The 27,342-nt window shown below is 44.8% G+C and overlaps 1 protein-coding gene across 1 annotated transcript in view; it reads left to right on the forward strand.

Moving 5' to 3' along the window:
- Nucleotides 1–27,342, forward strand: part of LOC120838522 — a 97,011-nt gene that overhangs the window by 8,963 nt on the left and 60,706 nt on the right. The window contains exon 2 of the mRNA XM_040208478.1: nucleotides 3,751–3,919. Within this exon, the coding sequence (XP_040064412.1) occupies nucleotides 3,751–3,919 (169 nt within the window). The remainder of the gene's footprint in view (nucleotides 1–3,750; nucleotides 3,920–27,342) is intronic.

A 27,342-nucleotide genomic window follows, 5' to 3' on the forward strand; every position in this document is an offset into this window, starting at 1 on the left:
GGCAGCGCCTGAGTCGAGGCAGCGACTCTCTGTGCGCCGCCTCTGATCCGCCTTATCAAGGCGGCGCACGCGATGTGCGCGTGGCTGACTTGATTCCGCCGCCACGCGGGAAAGTTCGCCACCTGTGCCCCGCAGTCGGGCAACTGGGCTGGGGTGCCACCAGAGTGCCCACAATACCAAAAAAAAGTACAACATTTTTTTAAGAATGCAGATTGCTATTTCAAAGTGATTCAGTCGGCGTTGATGTCGACGCGCGAGTGCGAAATGTGGAAAATAAAGATAAAAGTGAGAGCACTGGGGATGAGGAGGGGAGGAGTGAGTATGCTGCGACAAAATGGCTAATTATGCTAATCGGCTTGCGTCCTTTAACCTTTGACTGCGTTCTGGATCAAGTTCAAACAATATACAGGAAGGCCGCCTGCTATCTTCAAGTGGAGCAGTCGACGCTGCTACCGTGAACGCATAAGTGCGAAAGAGCCAGAAATATTATTTCAAATAAGGATAAATCAGTGCGCCTAAGAGAAGAAGGCAGATATCACTACTCTCTTTTTCAGGGGCCTTCATAAGTCACAGTTTGCGTGTTTCGTAAAAAGTTTCTGAACACTGTGCGGTATTTCTGGGAGCGTGGACTTGGTCACAAGTAAACCAGCTCTAAATTAATGCCGAAAGTGCCACCGCTCAACTGACAAAAATTGTAATGCTTGTATTACTGACCAAGAAAAATCAGAAAACCAGTTGCCTTTTTCCAGATCAATCGAAGAATTATTAAGGTACCTATTTAATCTAATTCGGCTAGCTATTGTGACGCTTATCCCCCAATTCATTACCTAATGCCCGCCGAACTCGATAAACATCTCTTGAAGACGGTATCTACGCATCGATCGTACCCTATTTAAATATGGCGGACAAGTTTGAAACAAGCACCTAGTCCTTGAGTTGTTCATGTAATGTATGTTTCATTCGGTTCTCGTAATGGGAAAAACTTTGCATGTTATGTTACAACCCAACTTTCAAATTGTAGATAGATTGCTTAGTTGGCAAATAACCTGTTGATTACCGGTTGCATTTGTTAAGACTTCCCCGAATACTTAAGATCAGCACCAACATTTGTTAGACACGTGCCAAGTCAATTCGTTTTCTTTCTTTATACCCAGACATAGGTTTAAAGCAAAAACAACAAAAAGGTACTCACCCAAATTCTCAAAAATTGCTGGTGTTTGCTTTTCGTCTGTTAAACGACAATATCGATTACATTCTATTTTTTCTTGTGTTGGATATCTATCAACAAGAAATAAAAGTAGGCATTCGGGATTCAAACATCCTTTCAAAGGTATGGCAGGTCGGGTCAAATGCTAATGTAAAAAAAATACATCTACCCCGGTGCGTAATCAGCACACAATTACCAAGAAAAAAATTGAACAGGAAGCAATAACAAAATATTTGTGAAACTTCTTTTTTTTTTGAGAATTTGCGTTTGGTATTAAGAAGGCTTGCATTGATCAACCATTTTCTGCATTTAATTGGAGGTATATATTCAAATAATTCATTGCTTAGTCTAATGCGGTGGCTGCTGAAACTGTTAAAGTATTGCCAGCATTATAAAAATAACACCTCACATTTGGTGATAACAATAAGTGCGATTCGCATAGCCTTAGCAAAGCAAATACAGGACGTTAAAAAAAATATCGAATATATTTCATTAATTCGTTTGTTTCACATATATTCAAATGCCACGGGCTGATAAAAAAAAAATAAAAGCGTGATGTATGTCATTTACCTAGAAATATATATTTTATTCGAATATAAGACAGTAGACGTAACAAAAATCCGAGGGCACCTAAGCACTTTTTTTTAGTAATAAATGCGAAAGTATGAAATCTTAAATTGAACGCCGCGGTGTGTTCCGCGGGGTTTCGCAGGCGCCGACGGTGTAAGTACGTGCTTGAGGCGGCGCATGTTGGTCAGCGCCCAGAGGGGCAGAATCGGCCGAGCGCGCGTAACCGTGTTCCTTTTACCGGCGCGTGGGCCCGCAGCGCCATGGAGTGGCGGTTTTTTGGAACTAGGGCGCGCGCCAGGGAAGGGGAGTTTATCCTCCGTTTCGCTGCTACAGACTACAGGCTTCGCTCCATGGGGCAGGAAACTTTAGGCGCCGTTTCACACGGCTTCAAGAGCTGATAACGCCGGTTTTCCCCGTGGGACCCAGTTAATGCTTTCGCATTAAAAGCAGCGCCATGCTTTATTGGTTCGCAACCTTTTTTGATATCATAGCGGCAGCAAGATGAAAAATAGAACGTGAGGTGAATAAAAAGGCATATTCTGCATTATGAAACCAAGATTGTGTACACTAGATGAACGTAGGCGTTCCAAATATTAAAATATTATTTCTGCTTGTGAAAATGAAGTTCGCTGTTGTGCTATGACAGAACATGACATGTTGGTGGCGCAGAAGTATCGCTCCAATTTTCCCTTTGATGGTGTGTTTCACAAAGACAAAGATGAGAAACCGTCAAAGGTCGCGGATCAGGTCATTAATGTAGTAAATGAAATCTAGCTTCAGGCGGCGTTTCTATTGTTTCTTTTTGTTTTGTTTTTTAAAGAGACAAGGAAAACGTACCGCCGGGTAACGGGTCCCATAGCCCCCTAAAATTTTAACCAGTACAACGCGCATTCGCAGCGCAATATAAATGACGCTATTGAATGAAACTAAAATAAAATTCGCACCAACATCGAAACACGCAAATAGAACGAAAATAACCCAAAGAACGCAGAATATAATTATCACTTGAAACATGCTATAAGAGTCTCGATCGCTAAGACTTAAAATCTGCCTTCCTTAACAAAATAGTCATAATCACCAATATAATAAAAATGCCAGGTATCTTTCTAATAATGCACTCTACAATGTATGTAACAAATGTATGTAAAAATACTAATTATTAAAATATTTTATAGACAAGGAAACAAACACCCTCAAAAACAAAACAAAAAATGGTTGGTCAATTTTGTTAGGAATATAAAAAAAAATCGAAAGGTTTTTTTTTTTAATCACGTAGCTGAAAAGCACATGACGCCATAAAAATATAAAAATACAGTTAGCGCAGATTGACCGTATAATTTAAAGTAAGACAATAGTAGGGAACGCACCAAGATCACGTTTAATAATACAGTAATACAATATAAAAAGGTCGCCCATGGTGCCTTTGGGTAACTTTCGATACCGTCCGCATTGTTACAGAATTTCTACATATCAAGCTGATGAGTAATTTCAATGTCATATATATATATATATATATATATATATATATATGTATAACGCATTCAATAATTGCAAACAACTGGATCAGGGCATTCTATTCTAATGATGATCTGAAGTTTATTATTTCTCCTTGGTACGTGTCGCTACTGATAACGCGGTCTCAAAAAGGTACCTTTCAATTCAAAACTTTTTGAATTTTATAAATATTTACAGTGCTTCAGGAAAAAAATATACTTACACAAGACAAGTCCTAGAAGGACATCTTTCTAGTTGCTAGAATATGATCATAATTTCTTGGAGATCATCCCTTTTGATTAAATAAATCAATGCGTTGTTTTTCACACATAATTCCCTGACCAACCGTGCTGGACAGCTTATTGTAGTATTTGGAGTACCACTTATGTATTTTTAATACTAGTCTTTAGGTGCCATGGTGTATAACATTCCAGTCACAATTTTAGATTAATTTTTTTTTTATGCGGTGTGTGACACAGATTCCAGACGTTTTCACAGCCAAGACTCATGGTGAAAACAAGAAAGATGGCCTGGTGCCTGCAGTGTGGAGCGTGCCCACTTCTGTTAAGCTGCCTTGGTCTCGTTCTGGCCATCACAGCAACTGCAGCAAACACAGCGCAAGAGGGAACTCCTGTGGATGTATCAAAGGTAGTTCACCTTTGGACTTATTTCAGCCCAAAACAGCATTCCCAAGAGAGTTGCCTATCTAAACAATCGCTAGATTAAAGCCTAAATTTGTGATAGGATATGAATGAAACAATAAGTAATTAAATATGACGTCGTCTGAAATATTTAGTTTGAAAACATTATAATTATTTTGACGAGCACAAATGATAACGACATATCTTTAAATAGAAATTCGCGCGTTTCTTACTAAAGCAATAAAATTCAAATGACATACTCGTGTTGAATTACTAGGGACAGAATGTAGTCAGCATCACACTATTGATGAGTCATGATGCACTCGTGAAAAATAAACGTTTATAAAAACCAACTTGCCGGGATTTTTACTACGCAACTTGTTAATTTGTTTAGATTCATAACTTTAAAAAAAAGCTTAGAAATCGGGAACAAGAGGCTGTCCTTTCTAGAGTGTGTGGCATATCAGTAAGCAGACAATGGGCTTTCCAAGAAAGTTATCTACTTTGCGCTGTGTTTTACTGAAATTAAAACACTCTAACAATTTTACAAGCCAAATAAAATAAATTAGTGAAATGAGCCTGGTAATGAAAGAAGAGGACGACGATCAAGGCTAGCGGGCAGTAGAATTAAGAAAAAAGTAAGATTGAATAAACGGTCTGATTCGCCTCCCCTGTGTAGCAATAATTCGTAGACCACTACAAATTTGGCGCAGTCAACAACACCCGAAAAAGGTCGGTAACCTTCAAATAGATCCGTTCTCTTAAAGAAATTGTATTTTCGATTTACAATGCTCAAGGCGATACCATGATAGATTTTCCTCCACATGTTAGCACACCGCGGTAGGTTGAGCTGGTCACACAGATGGCAAAGAAGGAAATCACGGAACTTCTCAGCTCAAGATCAGTCAAGGTAAACCTTCAACTGCCAGTTTTCGAAGAAGTGGTGCGACGGCTATGTCAGAGAGTGTCGAAAGAGACTTCGATATCCACCTTGAGCACGACAATAATGCTACATGGCCTTCAGCTACAGCAATAGCATATAACCCAGCAGAGTGAGCTGATACAGGCCGTCGTATCTTCCATGAAAGAACCGACGTAGAGCTAAAACTGTTAAGCCAGACATGCTTGATGGATAATCATCGAGTCCGAAAGGATAGATTAACTTCCTTGAGTATGCTTCATAAAAGAACGTCTGGACCTCAGAACAGAACCACATCAATATGCATGTGCATTTTTTGACGGGAGTCGCAAAAAAGTGATTTGAACTTTGCCTGGTGGATCACCCGGAAGCAAGCTGGAATGATTGGGAGGCAAGTCTTCTCACCAGTTTCAAGAGGAATCCCGTAGACAGTTGGGATCAAGTTATCTTTTACAAATTCAAGACAGGCCTGCTCCTCGATTATTGTTTTAGAAGAGAAAGCTCCTGCAACTTGCCAAATCCCACCTGACAGAGTTAGCAAAAATAATATTGATACTTCATGGACTTCAACATGAAGTCTAAAAACATGTACAAGCCCGACATTTACATCCGTGGACGACTTGCTTCAGAGCTTGCAAGACATCAACATTTCCAGTAACACCATCGACAGAAGTTTTGCACCTCGAGCTGCATCACGCTCATGACACATAAATACAGCCATGTCAGAAATATAAATTTTCAACATAACGCTGTAACGCAGCGAACAACACCAAACGATATTCGTCAGCAAAGGAGTTCGTAGGAACAGCCAAGCTACAAGTCTAACCAGAACCAGGCGGTACGCTTTACGAATGTCAAGAAGCAGCCAGGAGGTTCGGGACAAGAAACAAGAAAACGAATAAAGGAGAGCGGTCAGTCTCACCCAAAGATGCCTAATTAGGCTGTGTACTTATCCTCCAGCTTCTTACATATCACCATTGATATTGATGGGCGTAAGACGCGTACCCTTCTTGATAGCGGCGCCCTAATATCGATCATCAACAAGACAAAGACAGACGTATTGAAAACCTACTTAGAAAAAACTATTCAAGTTCAAAGTTATGACGGCAAGAACAACTTTTAGGCAGAAGGGACAACTGTCACCGTTAACGTCAAGGGACAAAGTATTGAAGTTGTCGCTCTGGTGATTGCCGGAGTGGATAATGACTTTATACCATCCCGGACAGACATGAAAAGGCAAAAATAAACATCCACTGGGATGATGAAGTCAAAAAAGAAAAGGCGGCTGACTGCAGATAGTTGGCCAGCAATCGCCTAAGCACTCCGCTGCCAAAGCTTATTACCGCGCCTGAAGACATTTTTAAGTTATTCCCTGAATTGTTCAACATTGGCAGCTGTTCTTTGAATTCACAGTGCCCTTTAACATCGGTGACAAGAAAGTTGTGCGTAAAAAGCCCTATACCATAACCAGAGAGAAGGAGGCGTGGTTCAAGCAGCAGTTGCAAAACAAGCTTGATGCAGACATCATCAGGCCTTCGGCATCTCCGTTTGCGTCACCTATCACCATTGCTCCCAATGAGGACGGGACCTTCAGGCTCTGCACGGACTACCATGCTTCAAACAAGCAGATTGATCTAATCTCTTTCCCTATGCCTCGAATCGAAGCCACCACTGATGATACAGGAGGTTGCCGATACTTTTCGCGAATTGACTCCTGCAAGAGATTTTGGCAGGTGCCCTTAGAAGAAGAAACCAAGATGTATATAGCCTTCACAATGCCTTTTGACCTAAATGAGTATAACTGCCTCCCATTTGGTTGAAATGATTTCCCTGAGTGGTGCTGGAAGATGATGAACCAGGTCCTGAATTCGTACCTGGGGATTTTTTGCAACGTGTTCATTGATTACATCATCGTCGATTCGAAAACAAAGGGGAGTACCGACAACACTTATTACAAGGGTTGTCAGGTTTCAGCTCCGCAAAACTGAAGGTTAATTTCAAAAAGAGCGAGCTCTTCCAGACCGAGGTAGTTTTCCTCGGCAGACTTTTTAACGGCGCTACAAAAAGCACAATAGCCTGTAACGAGGATTTCCAAACTTGTTTTTTATTTATTTATTTATTTGTACATACTGCTGGCCCGTGGGGCCGTGGCAGGGAGGAAAAAAACACACACACACACACAAAAAAAAAAGAATATGACTCATACCTCCAACAGAGCTACGAACAATAAAGTGGTTACAAGATTAAATACAAAACGCGCCGAGAGCGCAAAATAGAAAACAAGAGCACTAAACGCACGTAAAAAGTGATAATAAATTTAACAATGACAATATACTGACAAATATTATCACCAATAACTAATAACTGAGGGCACGTGCCGTGTACAAAAACACTATATACGAAAAAAAAAGCAGTACAATATTTAAAGTATCACGTAATATATGCGTATTTAACCCCAAAAAGAAAGAAAGAAAAAAAAAAAGACGAAATAACACTAAGGCAATATGATCACTCTTTAAACAGAGTAAAAAAGTCTAACGGCGTCTTCGAACACTGAAACATCGTTGAGACTTACGATATGTTCGGGAAGCTTATTCCAATCGTTAATTGTATTTGCAAAAAAGGAACACTTGAAAACATCGATTCTGGGCAGATACGACTGCAATGCTTTGGAATGATTTAATCTATCTGATCTATTGGTTATGTTTCTAAGATAAGTGTCTCGGTTGATCTTTACTTGTCCATGATAAATCAAAAACAAAAACTTTAGGCGTGCAATTTTTCTCCTAACCGCTAAGGGTTCAAGCCCGCAGGCACTCAACATTTCTGTCACAGAGGACGTTGATTTGTAATTTAAAGTTATGAAACGTGCAGCCTTCCTCTGTATTCTATCGAGCTTGTCTATGTCAGTCTTGGTTGCGGGGTCCCAAACGACAGAGGCATATTCTAGAGTGGGTCGTATTAGAGTTTTGTAGGCCGTAAGTTTTATTTCTTCATTGCTATTTTTTAGTTTATTTCTAAGCATACATAATTTCCTATACGCAGCTGCGCAGATATTGATGATATGTGGCTGCCATTTTAAGTTTTGGATTACCGTTACCCCCAAATACTTGAAAGTTTCTGCTTTTGTTAGTTCTACATTCCCAATGTGATACTGAAACAGAGATACATTCTTCTTATTAGTGACGTGAGTATAGGATGACTTTTTGAAGTTAATTTCCATTTGCCATTGGAAGCACCACTGTTTGATATAGTCCAAACTGTCATTTAATGCTGCCTGGTCTTCGGATGTCTTAATGGGTGAGTAAACTAAGCAATCATCTGCAAACAAGTTTATTTGTACTGGCGGTTTAATGACCGCCAGTACAACTTGTTAAGCCATATGACGTACACTCTCTCCGAGTGCTCCATGGACTGGCAGGGACGCTTCAGAGCATTCATTAAAAACTACGCACTGAAACCAAAATGCCTCACTAGGCTCACGCAGAAGGATGTGATCTTTGATTGGACGAAAGAGTTTGAGAGAGCGTACCGAGATATGGTTCAAGCTATTTCGTCGGACCCTATCTTATCTTACCAGACTTTGCACTCCCGATCGATCTAAACACGGACGCCTCTCATTATAGGACAGAGGCCGTGCTTTACCAGCGAGACGCAAAGCAGCCCGCTCACTAGCAGCTTCTAATGGCGGGCTACCACAGCTATACGTTGAACAAATCGGAGTTGTATTTTGCGGCCACTGAAGAAAAGGCAATGGCAGCTCTGAAGGCTGATCACTGTTTTTGCCGTATGTGGAAGACGCTTCGCTCCGTTCAAGTTGTTCACAGGCCACCAAGCCCTGACTCACATTCTTAATATGACACAGCCAAAAGACCGACTTGCGAGATTGGTCAGTGAGCTTTGGGCAGTTCCAGTTTTACATTATGCACCGCCCTCGTTAATTATTAACAGACGCCGATGCTTTTTCATGCCTTCTTGTTCCTCTAAGTGACGGCGGTTAGGGAACTGTAATCCGAGCAAAGCGGTGGGAGGGAACTGAACGTCTATTTCTTTAATAGGACAAGTTCCAAGTACCTCCTTTAATGATACATAAGTTTTACAAGAGTATAATTACAGGCCAGATTTCGGTGGACACTGTGGCTTTTGGCAAACCTACAAAACGCTCCTCAAGAGGTTCACCTGGCCAAACATGAAGCAGGACACTAGCAAATACATTCAGCCTTGTCACATATCTCAACTTCACAAGGCTAATTTCAAGCACGTTACAGACGTAATGACAACTCCGGAGTACTCAAAGGAACCATTTAAGGTTGTCCATTTAGATTTCGCAGAGTTGAAAAAGAAGAGCGAAGGAGTAAAATAGACGCAAGCGTTTCATATTTGTATTTATGATTGCACAAGAATGATAGCCACACGACCTGGAGAAGAAGATGCAAACAGCGTCAGACTTTACTCAACCGAGACATATTCAAGGACGTTAAGGTAATCAAATCCGAAAATGGATCAACCTTCAGAAAGAAGAGGCTCGAACAATGGGCAAGACAGCGAAGTATTTCACTGAAATTTTCTGCACCATATCATCCAGAAGAAAGACGTTTTAACTGTTCGAGCTTTTCGGAACTATGAGAACTACGTGAAAATGTACCCAGGTTTTCTAGGAGGTTGGAAGTGCTGTCTTAAGGCAGCTGTGTCTCACAACAGATCGTACACGAAGGGCGTGGGATGTAGCCCGATCGTTGAAGTCTCTGGGAAAGTTTCCTTTCTATCGGTCAATCATGAGCTGAGTTTGACAGAAAAATTGCGACTCACAGAAACAACCAGAACAAACGCCACAAAACAAAAGTACAGGGACAACATGAAACTGTTCATAAAAGTCACAACGCCGCGATACCAAAACCAAAGGTTGATGATGTCGTTCTCGTCAGAATTGAAATCCTTAGGTCAAACTCCAGTCTTTCTGGACCTTACAGCGAAGTGAAAACAGCTGAACAGCAGAGCATATTGAAGTCGATTTGGTACTTATGCCCTAACGAGGCGACGAGGACTGCCTCAATTGGACATGTTTTCCAGTATTATCCCGAGAGGGATAACTTCAGAAGTCTGGGAGAGTGAAGTGAGCCTGGTAATAAAAGGAGACGACGATGATCAAGGCTAGCGATGAGGAGGATAAAGAAGATGGTAGAATAAACAGGTCTGATTAGCTTCCCCGGTGTGCCAACAATATGTAGACGACTTCAATTAGTAAGGTATTAAAACTTTGCTGAATAAAAAAAGTAAGAGATGAGCGGCATATTTAATTTCGCTTACAATATGAAACTAAAATTATTGATGATTGAACTTTTTACCTCGGGATATGAAAACGCTAATTGTACGTGTACATTGAGCTAAACCGAGGCCGCATGGCATTCAAATTTGTTGTTTTATTGTGAAAGAGTTGCATTAGTAGAAAGCGCTTCTCTTCCATTTTAAATGGTAAGAGGCTGTCACATTCGATATTGTGCTTTTGAGAGACAAAGAAAATATGTGTGAGTTCACACTTTTTTATGATCAAAAAAGCAACTCACGCAACTTTAGCTACTACATTTATAAACCCGTAATAAATTATTCGCCTGTTCATATTCTATGCCCTACGGTTCTTTAGGAATAAAAGCTGGTTCACACACAACTGCTTACAGTCATGATGATGATTAGGAGTTTATTGGCGCAGCAGCAACGAGGGCTATTGTTTGCCAAACTAAACGTAATTTTGGCATAATATAACGAGAACTCTCCAAGGCTACAAAGTTATGACTTATATAAATATCCAGTTTGTTTCGAAAACTCTACAAAACCGCTGAGCGGAACTAAAGGTTTATCGCCAAGCAAAAACGAGGAGTGAAATGGTAGGTGATCTCTCAAACGTTCCGCGAAACGTGCTTGACGTCGTGAATTTTGAGACGAACAATGCCAAAAAAATGTGTAAAATGGTCAAAATTTCTTTATAATGGTCACATAATGTAACATCTTCTCCACAAATGATATACTGATATATCAATCGACAGTGACCTATTCTTACGGGGCACAGAAGAACCTCCACGTGACTTTCCTTGTTGTAATAGCTCTCCGAAATGCCCAGAACGGGCTGGACAACGTGGAGTTTGGCTTGGCTCCCTGTATCCCATTCCAGCTGTCATGTGGGAAAAATAGATATCCTCAAAACTGGTTTGAGATCCTGGTAGGGTAAGCCAATGGATATTGTTGATGAGGCTTGATACAACACGGCCAATTTATCCACCACTACATTGCCCACGATTACAACGTGACTCGGCGCCGAGCAAAACTTTATGTCCCGACCGCGTCGGAGGGCCCTGTTGATTTGAATGTGTAGATGTGCAAGGAGATTCTTTGCAGGCGTCTGGGAGGACACAGATAGTAAGACACTTTGTGGATCGACAAACGAGCTGTTGAAGATATACTCTTGTCGAGTATATGTTCGACAGCTCCTAAAATACCGTAGAGCTATGCAGTGAACATGCCTGCCATACAGTCACCTTGTATAGCTTTCCGGTATGAAGTAGAATAGAAAGCACATCCTACAAAAACGACGATTTGAACCCATTTGAATAAAACTCCAAGTGGTTTGCATATTTCCGCTGCAGAGAGATGAACTCCTGCTGGACGATTTTTGGTGAAATGAACCTCCCACTATATTTAGCAAGTGACCAGTCAAAGAAAACCGGCACAGCATCCCAAGGAGCAACCCTATCAGTGTGCTTAAGCAAGGCAACCTCATCGAGGGAGATATTTTGATATTGGCAAGTTGTTTCCAGGTGGAAGATCAATGGTCTAACATTGGTCGGTTTGTTTTCGAAAAGTTGCAAACTTCCGCAAGTAGGAAAGATGCAAGTAGGGCCCTGTAGGAAAGATGTTTTGGACTTGAAAATGCATTGTATGTATAAGAGACGCGAAGGTACTGCCTCAGTTTATCGAGGGACATTTGGTGCGTATAACCATACAAAGTCCTCAAAGGAGATTTGTGAAATCCACCTGTGACATGTCGGAGTCCATTGTGATGTATTGGATCCAGCATCCAGCATCGTGTGCAATTATACCATAGTCGAGACGGGATCAAACTAAGGAGTTGTATAGTCGTAAGAGACTGCGCCTATCTGGTACCCATGACAAATGCAACCGCACCTTAAGGATGTTTTAATAGCGTCAAGCACTTTCGTTTCAACTCCTTCAGATGAGGCACAAAGGTAGAATTCTTGCAAACAAACACACCCAAAGAATTGTGTTCCTGCTGGACCGATATTTAAAGGCTATAGATGCAAGGAAGAATCAAGAGACGATTCTTTGGGCAACGAAGAAAAAACGCAGACAGTTTTTTTTTTTCAGGAAAAAATTCAAAGCCATTTTTATCTGCCCACCTGCACTTATTGATTCCAAGTTACAACTGCCGTTCACAATTAGAGAGGTTACAGGAATTGACACTAATATCTGCACATCATCCCCATATAGAAAGTAAGATACTGATGATGGCATGATCTTTGCTAGACTTAATCTTAACAGCAAAGAGGGTAACACTCAACACGCCCAATGGAACTTGGGCGTGCCGCAAAACTGTCATTTGCGGCCCCTCAAACGACAGTTTTACAAGTACCAAAGAATTTCGTGCCTCCAAATAGTATCATATGCTTTTTATAAAGAAAGAACAACACTGAGACATAATGCTGCCGGTGTACAAATGCCTCGTGTAAAAATGAGGTCCCATCGACACGTTCGAACCTTCTGGCGGTCGCTGGGTGAGCCCGCATTCCCAGAGCTGAGGGAGAAGACTCGAAAGTTCCTCGGCCAGTTGTGGTCACCGCGAGTGAGAAGCAGTGTTGACTGTAACGCGTCACAAGTAACGGAGTTATCGGCAACGTGTTGCTTTTTTTTTTTTGGTAACGAAGTGAGGTACTCGTTCACTTTTTCAAAAAGAGTAATGGGTGACGTACGTACTTATGTTACTTATTTCAAGTAAAGAGTAACGTAGTGACGTTACTCGTTACATCTCATATCCAAAACTTAGAACAATTACACGTAAATATTTTTGTGTTTTTAGGCGCCAAGCATTGTGAATGTTTGAGGGTTTTTTTTTTTACCGTTTTCTTTGCGTTTTCTTTCGTGAGTGTTTGGGTGAAACCGCAAAAAAAAAAAAGTCATTATGGGCAGTTTCTGCACGAACATAATGTTCTTTGAGATATGGTGCTTATCCATGCCTGTACCGTAGAAACAATAAAACCTGTCAGTTTGTAATTTAAAAAGTAACGTAAAACTAACCTGCGTTACTTTTTATCGGTAACGGTAACGCGTGCCTTTTATATTGAGGTAACGAAGGCTGGTAACGCGTTCTTTTTATTTACAAGTAAGGAGTAACGTATTTTGTTACCTTTTGTCGGTAACGCCTACAACACTGCTGCGAACACAAGTTACGTTGTGAGGGAGCGTAGAGCGCCGCTCGTCACTACGGGTGGCCCTTACCCACACGAACCAGTCGGAACACAGAACCAGGTTGCTGAACATTTCTTCCTGTGGCCGTTAAGACGGCCATCGTGGGAAGGAGTTCCAAAGGGATCCCCACAGGCATTACATGTCATGGTTTCAAATGGCATTATGGTGCTACATAATACTGTGACGTCACATTGTGACGTCACGGTGTGATCTTGCACATCCGCCAAATAAGGCGTGGAAAACAGAGACCCGACGACTAGTCTCAACGATGTTTATGCTGGAACCGTCCCGCAATGCCCGGTCGAAACACGTGACCGATCAGACATGTTTAATATGGCGACGCGCGACGATGGAAATGACGGCACCGTGACAATATGAAGTTTTGGCGGAGCGCCGTGATGACTCCGATAACGATACGCTAAACACCGCCGGCGCCTTTCCGCGTGCATCGTATGATTATCCGTGCCATTACGGGGGTATCGGAACGATCTGCTAACACTATCTAATAATATTACGTAACCTAAACAAAGAAAAATTATGTTTTCTTTAGTTGCATACATGCAAGATCATTTTTTACTTGAATTTAAATGGCGAGTGAAAACTACCAGCTAAGTCCTAGACTAGAGGATCTCAACCATTGTTGTTCTGCGGCTTCTGGGTCGGCGGAAATGATGAATCCGGACCCTGTTTCTGGTTAGGGGAATGGAAAGGTAGGGGTTAATTATGATAATTATTTTGATAAATGGAAATAACTGAGGGCTAGTGTGAAGTATACTTCTCTTATTGAGATGTACACGAGAAAATTCACCCGAAAGTGTGAACGCTTCTTATCAGTCTGAGAAAAGACAAGCTGTTTTATCGAGCTTGAATGTTGAGGCTGGGGTCGTGAGCCCCCTTTTGAGAACCACTACCCTAGATCATGAAATATATATCGGTACGTATCACCTACCGATATGTATTGATTACGTAAACATGCGTATTACGTTCCAATACGCACTATGTAACGATAAATGAGAACTATCTCGTAGTCGATTTTCTGAGTATTTGCAAGTAATCTCAGCAAAAAAAAAAGAGAAGATAGTTACCGCATAGAGCTGCTCGTAATACCTCGTACTTTGTGTTATTTGTGATGTCGGTTCGAAGGGCTAGCGGAAAATATTTCCTGCGTGCTTTCCCGACCGGTAAAACGACCAGTAATTTGTGATGGCTTATGAGACGTTCTTCGTGGTTAATCATACTTTCTTGACGGCATATCCAACATTTTTTTAGCCCATCTGACTTCCGTAAAGGTCTAATTGACTATCTCAATGGTCCGACAGACTTTCATGACAGTATCGGATGCACTATCAGACATTTTTTGATGGGGCTTGACGGGCGATCACCAGCGGTGCTGTCGCCCACCTGAGACCACCAGTATACCTTCATGGGTGATCAAAACGTCAAAACGTTTGACGGTTTCACGATACCCTACTCTGCTGGATGAAACCCGATCATCTTCGGGACGTCCGAGCGGTGACCAAGAGGTGGTGCCAAATATCTTGGGTCTTCAAATTTATGTCGTCGTGTCGTAAATTTTGCGTACCTTCGTTTATTTAGACTCTAGAAGGAGGGGCCGCGGGGCGTCTCTGTCTCCTCCAGGTAGATCTTTTTATATTCTTGGAAGTTTAGTGTCTCTCCAAATAATGTATTATAACTTTAATAGATGTAGGAATAATTGATATTGCTAATAAGTCAAGAACAATATAGTTAAGGCGCATTGATCATCTTCGGAAAGTTCAAAGGAATCAGAAACGCCAGAAATGTATTTTGTTATTAGAGAGAGAAAGAATGTCTTTATTATCGAATACAAACTAAGTGCTCAAGACGTGCTACGCCTGCCACACCAGGCCGAGCTGGTCCTCTGCATGAGGTGAAGCCAGTCAGATATGCCAGGAGAGGACTCAGAATAATGAAGGGGGTAGACAGGTACTGAACAACGACAGGACAATAAAAGAGACAATGGGACAGATTGGCGTAGAGTTCAGGACGATTGGGGCGGCAGGAGTCAGAGCGGAAACGGTTGAAATAAATTTTTGCAGGTGTGATGAGTGTGTTTGTTCCAATTTTATGAAGCATGTAGGCCTGGAAAATAGAAAAACGGGGTGTGGAGCAGGTAGACTGGTGTGCTCCTGCTTGAATTAAAGGTAGGACCAGAAGATGGCTATCTTGATCAGAAGACCCTCCTTCCACAAAGAGCGGCTGGACCACGGGATCGCTAGAGCGGGTCAGGAGTCTCGCGGGCGAGCTAATTGCACAGCTCGTTTTCTGCAATCCTGGGTATCTGGATATTTGCAGACGACTGCGTAATTTACAGGCCCATTCTCTCGCTCGGCGATCACCATACCTTGCAAACAGATATTTCACAAGTCATTCAATGGTGCAATAAATGGCAGATGACTCTCAATTTCGACAAATGTAAATCCATTTCCTTTACTCGTCGTGCTCTTCAACCTTTTTCTTACCCTTTTGACGCGTCCCTTATCACCGTTTGCAGTTCATATTAATATCTCGGTATTCATTTAACATCTGACCTTTCATGGACGTCTCACATCAGTAATATAGTAGCTAGCGCAAACCGTACCCTCTGTTTTTTGCGCCGAAACCTGATACCCGCAACACCAGAGATAAAACAATTAGTATACTCAACTTTGGTTCGGTCTAAGCTTGAATTCGCTTCTTCTGTGTGGTGCCCTTGGCAATTTTACCTATCTAACAAACTTGAATTTATCCAAAACAGGGCTCTTCGTTTTATTTTTTCTGATTACTCATCATTCACGAGCATATCTGGATTGCACGAAGCAGCTAACCTTCACACGCTTTCATTGAGGCGCCGAGTGTCCCGTCTCTCTCTCCTTCACCGAATCTTTCACCATAACGTGCCTCTTCGTGAATCTCTGTTTTTACCCCCGTGGCAGATTTTCCCCCGCTTTGACCACTCCTGCAAGTTGCGGCCCATTTTTTCGTCAACTACTTCATACAGTAATTCAACTTTACCTTTGGCAATAAACGAGATGAACATACTACCAAATCACATTGTTACCATAACTGACACACATAAATTTGCCGCCTCTGTAACCCCCTTCATCTCTTCATTATCCGACTAGTTTCCTCTTCTATTGTGTTAAAATTGCGTGTGGAAGAGTTCGATTAAGAAAAATAATAACAAATGTACCACTCCCTTGTGTAATGCCTGTAAGGGCCTTCAAGGATAATAAATGATGATGATGATGATGATGATGAATGTGACCGTACAACGTTTCAGCCCCTGAAGAGCCATATTTAGATCAGAGTGTATATCCGGGGGTGGGGTGCGCTTTTGAAACGTCCGAAAGGGCGACTTGGGATGCAGTGTATACTACGTATTGCTGGATTGGGGAAAGGTGTACGAATTTCTAGACTGCATGCACGATAGGGAGGGTTTTCATAGTGGATTGTCCGGGAGTCGAGGTATGGACCGCTGGTAGACGAGAGAGGGATTAGAAAAGAAAGGGGAGTGAAAGAACTGAGCTGCAGCACCGTTCGATCCACGTATGGAGGCACCGGTGTATGCTACAGTATGAGTCTCTAGAGGCGGGAAGTGACGGGCAGCTTGGGCCTGTCTGCGTCCGGGGTGTAAGAACAGGGACATGTTTTGGAGGAAGGGGATAATCATGAGGTCAGAGATATATGGGAGGCCAGGGGCTTGAAGATATATGAGCATGGGAGAGATGTAAGCCTGTGAAATAATCCATAGGCCTTGCTGAGTGGGGGATAGCCGAGCAAGTTGACAGTCTCGGTGAAGATTAAGGAGAGAACGTTTAGGGAGAAATAGCCCGGTACAAGAGGCGTTGCGTAGAGGTTTGGATGGGGAGTTGGAGTGCCGCTTTGTAGAGAGTGTTCAGAGCGGATCCTAATAGGTCTATTTGGGTTTGAGAACGAGTGAGATATGGAAGGTAGTAGAAGATTTTTTTGAGCGCGTGGGTTTGGGAAAGACGACAGGATTGAGTCTCGTGGAGACCAGATGACGTTTGATTACATGGCGGACAAAGTGAGTGACTCTATAGCAGGTAGCGAGGGATTGTTAGAGAGCCTGTACTTTTTTATGTGAGTGAAGTGGCATGCTTACAACGCAACGAAATCTGACTGCAGGAAGGGGTTGTGAGTTGTGAGTAAGAGAGATGAGATGGTTGTGCGTCCGCTAATAGTTAGAGTGGGCGAGGAATAGTTCAGATTGTTCTGGTGCGGTAGTCAGGGCGGCCTTGGGGAGAGAGGTAGAAATTATGTCGATATCCTGCTAAGAGAGGTCTCGACCTTTCCTTGCGATCCCCGCAGGGGGCACCTGTGAAAGCACGTGTTTGGAGAGTGGTGTCTCCACGGACCCCGAGCCATGCAGGTTTGCCCGCCCACGTCTGGGTGTGCGTGGCTTTCCCGTGTCCAGGGAAAAGGGCATCCTGGTGGTTGAGCCGAGCCCGGGGTAGGTTCGGACCCTTCGGGGCCCCCCGGGCGAGGCAATGGACCACTTCGGCCCCCGCTTCCCGTAGACGAGTGTCCTGGCTTGGCCCGACCAGGATGATTCAGTCAGTCGCCACTTCTACTATCCCCTCCCTTCTTTCACCCTTGTCTTCTCCTTCTTTTCACTCTTCTCATTTCTCTTCTTTCCTTTTTCTATTCCTTCGGCGGCAAAGGCTAACCTTGGGTGGCGACAGAACTCTCTCTTAACCCACACTTGGTTATAGCATCCTAGTAGCACTGGTAGAGTAACATACTCAGACAAGCCAGACCTTTTATGATATGTTACCTATCCCTCGTTGAACTCCGTGGTGGGTGGTGCGCTACAGATGCCGAAGTTCGCGCTCTTTATATGGCGGCCCTCCTCTCTAAACCCGGTTCAAGGCAGGCTTCTAAGAGGCCTCGCCCTGAGCCCCAAGTCACTGAAAAATCCCCTGAGCTGGGAACATTTGCAGTTTTTTGTCATTCACTCGAACCTCGAAGACAAACCAGTGTCGAAATTGTCCCCCTTTGTGGTAGCCAAGGTGCTAGAAAACCTCATCGGCTTCTCATACAAAGCGAAAAAAACTTCACTCCGGCGACCTTCTCGTTGAAGTAAATACAAAAGTTCAAAGTGAGGCACTCTCCAAGATGACCAGCATAGTGGACGTCGAAGTGTCCGCGAGTCTCACCGGACGCTCAACACGATCCGTGGAGTCTTCTCTGAAGAAGACTTCCTCGATGCTAGCAAGGAAGAAATTCTGGAAGGACTGAAATATGCTGGTGTTGCCGCTGTCAAACGTAATATGTTCCGGAGGGATGGCAAGGAAACTCCATCAAAGCATGTGATCTTGACCTTTGCGAGACACACCCTCCCTGAAACTGTGAAGGCGGGTTATCTCCAGTGTCGCATTCATCCCTATGTTCCCAACTCGCAACGGTGCTTCCGCTGCCAGCGCTTTGGGCATGGGTCACGCAGTTGCCGAGGAAAAGAAACTTGTGCGAAATGTGGAAGCCAGGAACATGTTGCTGACATCTCTGAGGCGGCGGCCCGCTGTAGTAACTGCAGTGGGCCCCATCCAGCTTACTCCCGCACCTGTCCCCTTTGGCGTCAAGAGAAAGAAATTCTTTCCTTAAAGGCAAAGGAGAATATCCCCTACTTGGAAGCTAAGAAGCTGTCGTTCCTCTCAAAGAGAGGTTACGCTGAGGTAGTGTGCAGGGGTCCTGCACCACGCTCGGATACTGGGGCCACTCAGGTCTCTCCTGAGATCTTGGCGGCTAACCTAAGGGCCCCATTCCAACAACAGGAGCGGCATGCTGCTCCCCTGGGCAAGGACGGGCCAGCAATAGTCGTGCCCGCCCTCCCCTTCAAGACTATGGGTCAGGATCAGCAGGCTCCCTCTTCTCGCGGGGAGGGTGCCTTAGCTGCTTCCTCTGCTCAGGACATGCCAGCACCGTCTGCACCTGTCAACACTGGCCGCTCTCCTAAGGAGAAGACGGGAGGCCCTCGACCTCAGTCCCTGGAGAGGCAGCCAGCAACCAAGGAGCTGCGTTGCTCGCACGCAGGTTCCTCGTCGGGAAAAGAGGTGGAACAGATGGATGGGGCAGAACCCCTCCCCAGTACATCGACCACCCTTCCACCTAGTTCTGGTCGTGGTCGCGGATTGGGGCCCCGCGGCACAGACCCTCCCGGGCTAGCAGGCAAGTCTGCCTGCGGGGCTAAGGAGAACACTGGCGCTGCCTTGTCTGCCCCCTCATCGACTCCGGGTTCTGACCAGGATGAGATGGAGTGGCAGACTACAAAGAAACAAAAATCGAAAAAACTCGTAACTCCTCCGAAGTGAGGCAACTGACTCACTTTTTACATGTGCTCTGGTTTTTGTGCCTAAAAGGGCTTCAGTACTCATACAGTGGAACTGTCGTGGCCTGTTGTGAATTGTAAATTGGAATCCTCCTCACGGGAAACAGCCGCACAGTGCTCGTGTAAATATGTGGTTAACGAGAACGAGGAAGACGAAGGAACGGTTTGAAAAAAGGCAGATCGAAGAAGAAGATGTACGGAACGACTGCGATGACCGACACCCGTAGATTAACTTCGCCATGTAAATAGTAAATTCATTTAGTTTTCATACCGTAAGTCTTTGACGTTCAATTACTGCAACAACTGAATGGTGCCGAAACCCGGGACTTCAAGCCAGGAACGACCCTCAGCGAAACGAAGTCAGTTGCTGAGCAGCGAACGAGTGAACGCCACGGACTAACCTCGAACGAAATTTGGATCGACATCGGAACAAGTAACTATTACCCGAAGCTTACCAACCTCTCGATTTATTCAAACATGGAAAGGGTGCGAACGAAAAGGACTGCTCGCAGAGCACAAAATACCCGAATTGTCAGAGAGGCCACCGCAATTCTCAACACTGCGGATGTAATTCAAATCGAGGCCATAGCAAGAAAGCTTGAGGTAAATTATGAAGAACTCAAGGAGCTGAACACCGAGCTCGAGCCCCTCATTGCCGATGGAGATCTTGAGAACGAATACCAGTCGGTAATTGAGTACGAGGAAGAAACGACCCACACCTTGAGCATGCTTCAAAGTCGAGCAATTCAACTACATTCTGGTGAACCAGCGCGACCATCAACATCGGCAATTGCCTCACGAAGCGAAGAATGAAGACGGAGCGGTATTAAACTACCGAAGTTGCAGCTGCAATCCTTTAGGGCGAGCTTGCTGAGTGGCAGCCATTTTGGCAACAATTCAAGCGTGCCATTCACGAAAACGGAGAGCTGTCAAGCGGCGAGAAGTTTCAATACTTAAGGACGCTGGTTAGTGGACCCGCCAAGGCATCTATCGATGGTCTCCAAGTGACGGATGCGTGCTACAACGACGCAATTGAAATCTTAACTAGACAGTTTGGAGACTACAGGCGAATCCAGCAAGACCACCTTACAAAGCTTCGAACGCTTCCGAGTGTCACCTACTCAAACGACACCAAGGGTTTGAGGAGACTTTACGATCAGGTGCAAACCCACATCCGCGGTCTTCATGGACTTGGTGTCAGCTCAGACAGCTACTCGACCATGCTGATGGACATTGTCATCAAGGCTCTTCCATCTGAAATAGTGGTGGATTTCTACCGACGTGCTGGCCATTCTGAAAGGAAGACCGTCCATCCGTACGAGGGAGACGTGGCTGCACATTCATCTCCACCCACATTACAAGCAGATGAGGGGTCAATCTCAGGTACTTCCAGAACTGCTGAGTTGACCGCCAGGCCAACATATCGAAATGAGGACGCTCAACTCAACAGCAGAAGGGCGGAGGGAGATTTGCAACAGTTGCTTGAATATCTGCTAATCGAGATCGAGAGTAGAGAAAGATCTGGTGTCAGAGATGATCGTCCACCAAGAACAAATCGAGAGCAACTACATCAACGAGCTCATCTTCCGACTTCTGCGGTTCTCCATGCCAAAGCTCAAGATAACAAGGAGGAGTGCATTTTTTGCAAAACTACAGGACACAGCACGGAAAACTGCACCAGTAGCATCTCTCTAATGGAGAAGAAGAAGAAACTTTCAGGAGAGATGCGATGTTTCCGGTGCACCCTGAGAGGGCATAGGTCAAAGGACTGTCACAGGAAATCGTCTTGCACTTCCTGTGCGGGGCGACACGCAACATCCATGTGCGATCCGACCTGGAAACCTTCAGCGAACACTAGTGCAACACAAACCATGACGACTAGTGTTCAAAGCGCTGGCATTGGTAGCACTGGGATTTCGATAGACGACGACGTCTTACTTCAGACCTTTCGGACCTGGGTGGTCGAGGATGGGAATACTGTCTACGCACGTGCCATCTTAGACGGTGGAAGTCAGCGAACGTTTATACGAGAAGACGTTTCTCGCAAGATGGGTCTTAAGGTGCTAGGAAAGACCAGACTACGCTTGAACACGTTTGGAAGTTCTACTTCACTGCCGCAAAAACGAAGGCTGGTTCAAGTGAAGCTGCGTAGTCAGTACAACAACGAAGAATGCAGCGTTGAAGCGGTAGAAATCCCATTTATATGCGAGGACATTGTTCAGGTACCTGTAAACCATGAGTTTGTCCGCAGCATTGAGGAAGACGGAGGCTGCATCGCTGACAATCTTCTCTTCCCCGGCGTTTCTACCGAACCAGGCATAAGCCTGCTTATTGGGTCAGACCAAATGTGGAAAGTCGCCAGTGAGCCGGTGCGACGTTGTGAAAGCAACTGCAGCCTGATGGCTTCAGACACAACTTTTGGGTGGACTTTTCAAGGCCCTACATCACTTCAGAGTTCCTTAACCTGCAGTACAAACAAGGGGGGCTCTAATAAAAAAAGACGACGACACCGAGAAAACCACCGCCAAGACGAAGCATAAACGTTTCGTCGGATCCCCGATTTCCGTAAACCTGCAGTGGCAAGAGAACGACCACGAGTACGAAGAACGAATTCAAGGAGACCTCACTTGCGTCGGAAAGTACACTTACTAGGATATAGGCGGCAGCCTCAAGTGCAGTCACCCGCCGCATTCGCAGCACTCCCCGAAATTAACCAATCAAAGGAACGACCGGCAGTGTCAGCTGTCTTCGTCAAAACGCTCTGACATCAATGGGGGCCAGAGGCTGGATGTTGCAAGCGAATCAGACAGTGTTGGGCTCGAGGTTCAAATCAGACTGGATGAGACTTCCGACAGCCGCTCGCAATCAAAGAAGTCGAGAGTATCCGACACGTGGCAGTCTTCGAACATGGTTGTGTCGTGCGCTCACAATAATTTTGAGAAGGCGAGTGTCAGCGAAGAGGACAACGGCAAGCGTAATTTGCAGTCGGACAGTGTGTTTTGCAATCAGACGTCGACCAGGAAGTTTCTCAAAAGAAGGAGAACAAACCGAAGAATGGCCGACAAAGAGCTCTTCGCTTACTCCGTGGTAGTAGTAGTTGCCGTCGTCTCACTTACGCTGGTCGTCGCTCTGAGCAGTCGAGAAATACATGGGTTAGGACTGGACCATCATCTCGTCTTCAACCTTTCCAACCTGAAGGCTATGAAAGAAGATCCAACCTTTCGGCATGCTGCACCCACGAGACACAGGGACGCGCGTTACTTGACCAGTGGGCGAATGTTTCTAAAAATTCTAGGACTGAACTACTTCCGTCGTGCGTGCCGCAATTTCTACAAGTTTGACTGCAAACATTTGCCAGTCCGTCCAGCGACTACATCGCAAGACAATTTGATAGAAGGGCTGCTCGCTGTCGTCAAATCAGAAGACAAATACCCGGAGCTGATTACGGCGTGGAGGTTGTACAAAGAATGTCTTCAGAAAGATGCGATCGCGGAACAGGGCGGGGACACGCTGGCAGAGCTTCATACTGACCCCGGACTCCACGGCTTATAGAACGTGCTGAAAGGCAAGAGTGCAAGAGTGCAAGAATACCACCGAATAACGAATACAGTGGAAATTCATTGTTGACCGAGCTGCCTGGTGGGGTTTGTTTTGGGAGCGTATGGTATGGGGGGAGTGCGGCCAAAACATGCCATCGGAAAGTTCTTAGAAAAAATTGGTGCAGTTTTGAAGAGCTTACCACTATACTCCATGAGATTGAGGCAGTTGTTAACTCACGACCCCTCTCATTTCTGCAAGCCTCTCCCGACGAGCCCAAGCGTTGACCCCGGCGCATTTTTTCACTGGAAAGCGACCGACAGCTCTTGCAACTGCGGGTGCTGAGAAACTCCAAACCTCTACGAGAGAAAATGTCACCCGGCGTTAGAGAAAGCATCAACAACTGCTAGACCACTTTTGGCAGCGGTGGCGAAAAGAATACTTGCTCCAGCTGCGATCAGCACACGAAACAACTTGTCACCGAAATAGCCAAGCGCAAGAAGGCGATCTGGTTCTAGTTGAGGAAAACAAAACGCCCAGACACCTGTGGCGGACTGGACGAATTGGGCAGGTATTCTACGGCCGGGATAGTATAGTGTGATCCTGCGCTGTGAACGTGCCAGGCGGACAAGTGCTGAAAAGACCCGTACAACTTTTATATCCCCTAGAGCTTTATGTTGAATGAGCGCCTGGATGATGTAGAGCATCTTCTGGAAGAGTACAAGCCACGAGCGCTGTGCTTCCAAGAGACTCGTTTGAGTCCCACCCATACTAATTTCTTCAGACGTTGCCAGGTTTTTCGGAGGGATCGCACGAGCTCTGTCAGTTCCTCTGGGGGAGTTTCGGTGGTTCTCCCGAGAGAAGTTCCCTGCACAGAGGTTCCACTGTCCACACCGCTTGAAGCAATGGCTGTTCGGTTCTTGCACCATAAGGCTCTTACAGTATGCTCTTTATATCTGCCACCTTCCTTTACTTTGAAATGTTCAGATTTTAACTCGCTGATAGACCAGGTTCCTGAACCTTTCCTTTTGATGGGCGATTTTAATTGTCACAGCCCTTTATGGGGGAGCACACGTCAGGATGCCAGAGGAAAAATTGTTGAGTCAGTTTTAACCACACGAAGTCTTTGTCTTTTTAACACGGGCCAGCCAACCTATTTTAGTCCATCATCTTTGTCATCAACTTCCATCGACCTTTCAATTGGTTCTGCTAGTTTACTTACAGATTTTTCCTGGAGTGTGGATTCCAATCCACGTGGAAGCGATCATTTTCCTACTCTTTTAACCTGTAGCGTAGCCCCTCTTTTAATTAATTCACGCCCGCCTTTTTGGAAGCTTGACAAGGCTGATTGGCGCCTTTTCAAGCAGGCATCGCTTTTAGCATATTCTCGAATCGAAAGTCTTACAATTGACGAACTCAATCATCATTTAAACGAGCGCATTATCACAGCAGCCAAGCTGTCCATTCCGCAGATATCTCAATTTCTTCCTAGGAGGCCAAAGCCCTGGTGGAATTCGGAATGTGAAGAGACACGCAAGAAACAAAATCGGGCTTGGGGTATTCTGAGACGATACCCCACTAGAGATAATCTCATATCCTTTCGGAAAATGAAGGCCCGTGCACGCTACGTCCGAAGAAAAGCCAAACGGGAAAGTTGGCAAGGCTATGCTTCCACTATAAATAGCAGTACCTCACCTAAGGAGGTTTGGGATCAAATACACAAGATCAATGGTTCCTATCATGCATTTAAAGTCCCCCCGCTTTTTAGAAATGGAGCATGCCCAGTCACACTCGAGGAACAAGCTGATATTTTTGGAGAACATTTTGAATATATATCCAGTTCACATAATTATTCATCTACCTTCCTTCGACACAAGCTGAAGGTTGGGAGAAATCCCTTGAAAACCTCAGGAGCTGAACAGGAGGAATATAATGCTACATTTAGCTTGCACGAGCTCCTCGCATTTTTTCATAACACAAAGCCCTCAGCTCCTGGACCAGATGGTATACATTATTCAATGCTACAGTATCTTCATCCTTCTACACTCGATGTCATTTTATATCTTTATAACCGCATATGGCAGGAGGGCTATTTCCCTTCATCTTGGAAGGTAGCACATGTCCTTCCACTTTTGAAGGCTGGTAAGGATGCTTCTTGTGTTTCCAGTTATAGGCCCATTGCTCTTACCAGCTGTCTCTGTAAGACACTGGAGCGAATGATTAATCGTAGCCTAATGCACTATCTCGAACATGGTAAGGTGCTCGACAAATTTCAGTGCGGCTATTGTTCATCAAGGTCCACAGTCGACCACTTGGTCAGTCTCAAAACTGTTGTGCGTGAGGCCTTTGCACACGGGCAGCACTGCCTCTCCGTGTTCTTTGATCTCGAGAAAGCATATGACACGGCTTGGCGCTTTGGCATTTTGAGGGACATGTTGGACCTCGGACTACGTGATCGCATGCTTCGTGTAATTCAGACCTATTTAGACAGGCGCACTTTTCGAGTCCAGCTGGGAAACACACTGTCCCGTGAATTTCGACAGGAAAATGGAGTGTCACAGGGGGGAGTGCTAAGTGTCACCTTGTTTATAGTTAAAATGAACTCCATTGCTTCTGTAACCCCTCCGTCGGTTCAGTATTCACTTTACGTCGATGATTTACAAACTTCAGTTTCCTCCCGTAACCTCTCAGTCTGTGAACGCAGGGTTCAGCTAGGCATCAACAAGCTTACTGAGTGGGCTGGCAGTAATGGGTTTAAGTTCTCTCCTGAAAAGACTGCATGTGTTTGCTTCACCCGCAAACGTGGAATCCTTCTTGAACCATTCCTAACAATCTACAATAGTAATGTTAGTGTCCAACCTCAGCACAAATTTTTGGATTTTACGTTTGATAGTAAACTGAATTTTAATGCTCATGTAAAAAAAGCTCACAAGTCTCTCAATACTCCTAAAGTTCTCTCTCACCGGTCTTGGGGCTCGGATCGATTGTGCCTCCTTCGGATCCATCGCTCTTTGGTGCGCTCCCGATTGGACTATGGCTGCTTTGTTTATGGGTCTGCCAGGCAATCTGTGCTCAAGATGTTGGATCCCATTCATCACCTTGGGCTTCGTTTGTCTACGGGTGCGTTTCGTATGTCCCCTGTGCCCAGTTTGTATGCAGAGGCTAATGAGTGTTGCCTCAAAAGACGTAGATTCACATTGGGCATGATGTACTCTCTTCGCATCCGATCTGTCCTCCAGCACCCCACTCGAGAAGTTCAAGAAACACGGTCGGAACGACTCTTTCTCGCAAAACCTAGCGTGATCCCTCCATTCAGTAGGCGATTGAAGACCTTGGCAGAGTCTTTCGGAGTAGATGTGGCATCCCACGTAGTCGAATTCCCTGGCACCATAGCACCTTGGGAGCACGCCGACATACACTGCAACCTGTCTCTTGCATAGTATAACAAGAAAAGCACTCCAAGTTCTTTGCTTCTGCAAGAATTTCATGAACTTGCTCAATTGTATGACGATTATACAAAGTTCTATACAGATGGAACAAAATCTGAGACCTTTGTTGGTTGCTCTGTCACTGGCTCTTCAGTGGAAGTTGTAAGGCGGATAAAAACTGCTGCTACCATTCTCACAGCGGAGCTGTATGGCCTTCTGTTGGCTACGGAACACATAGCCCGTCACAGGATACCCCTGGCAGTGGTTTTCACTGACTCTTTTAGTGCTTTGCGAGCCATCTCTTCACTGCCGCCTACAAGGAACGCCCTTGTTGTTGAAGTTCAGAAGAAAATTATTCTGGCAGCCAAAAAGCATTGCACCATTGTCTTTTGTTGGATTCCCAACCAGGTTGGTATCCCAGGCAATGAGGCAGCCGACCGTGCTGCCCGCATATGCGTCAGCAGAGAGGTAGATATTAAAAGGATCCCCTACATGGACTACCGCACTTTTGTAAAGTCCCGCATACGAGCACAATGCCAAGCCGAGTGGAATGAGGAGATCTACAACAAGCTGCATCTCGTTAAGCCAGACCTGGGTGAATGGGCGAGCGCCCGGCACCAGGAACGCTTTTATGAAGTAGTACTGTGTCGCTTGCGCATTGGCCACACTCATCTGACTCACGGCTACCTGCTCCATGGGGAGGA

Source organism: Ixodes scapularis, unplaced genomic scaffold (assembly GCF_016920785.2).
Source record: "Ixodes scapularis isolate PalLabHiFi unplaced genomic scaffold, ASM1692078v2 ptg000154l_1__unscaffolded, whole genome shotgun sequence".
In the NCBI taxonomy this organism is placed as follows: Eukaryota; Metazoa; Arthropoda; class Arachnida; order Ixodida; family Ixodidae; genus Ixodes; species Ixodes scapularis.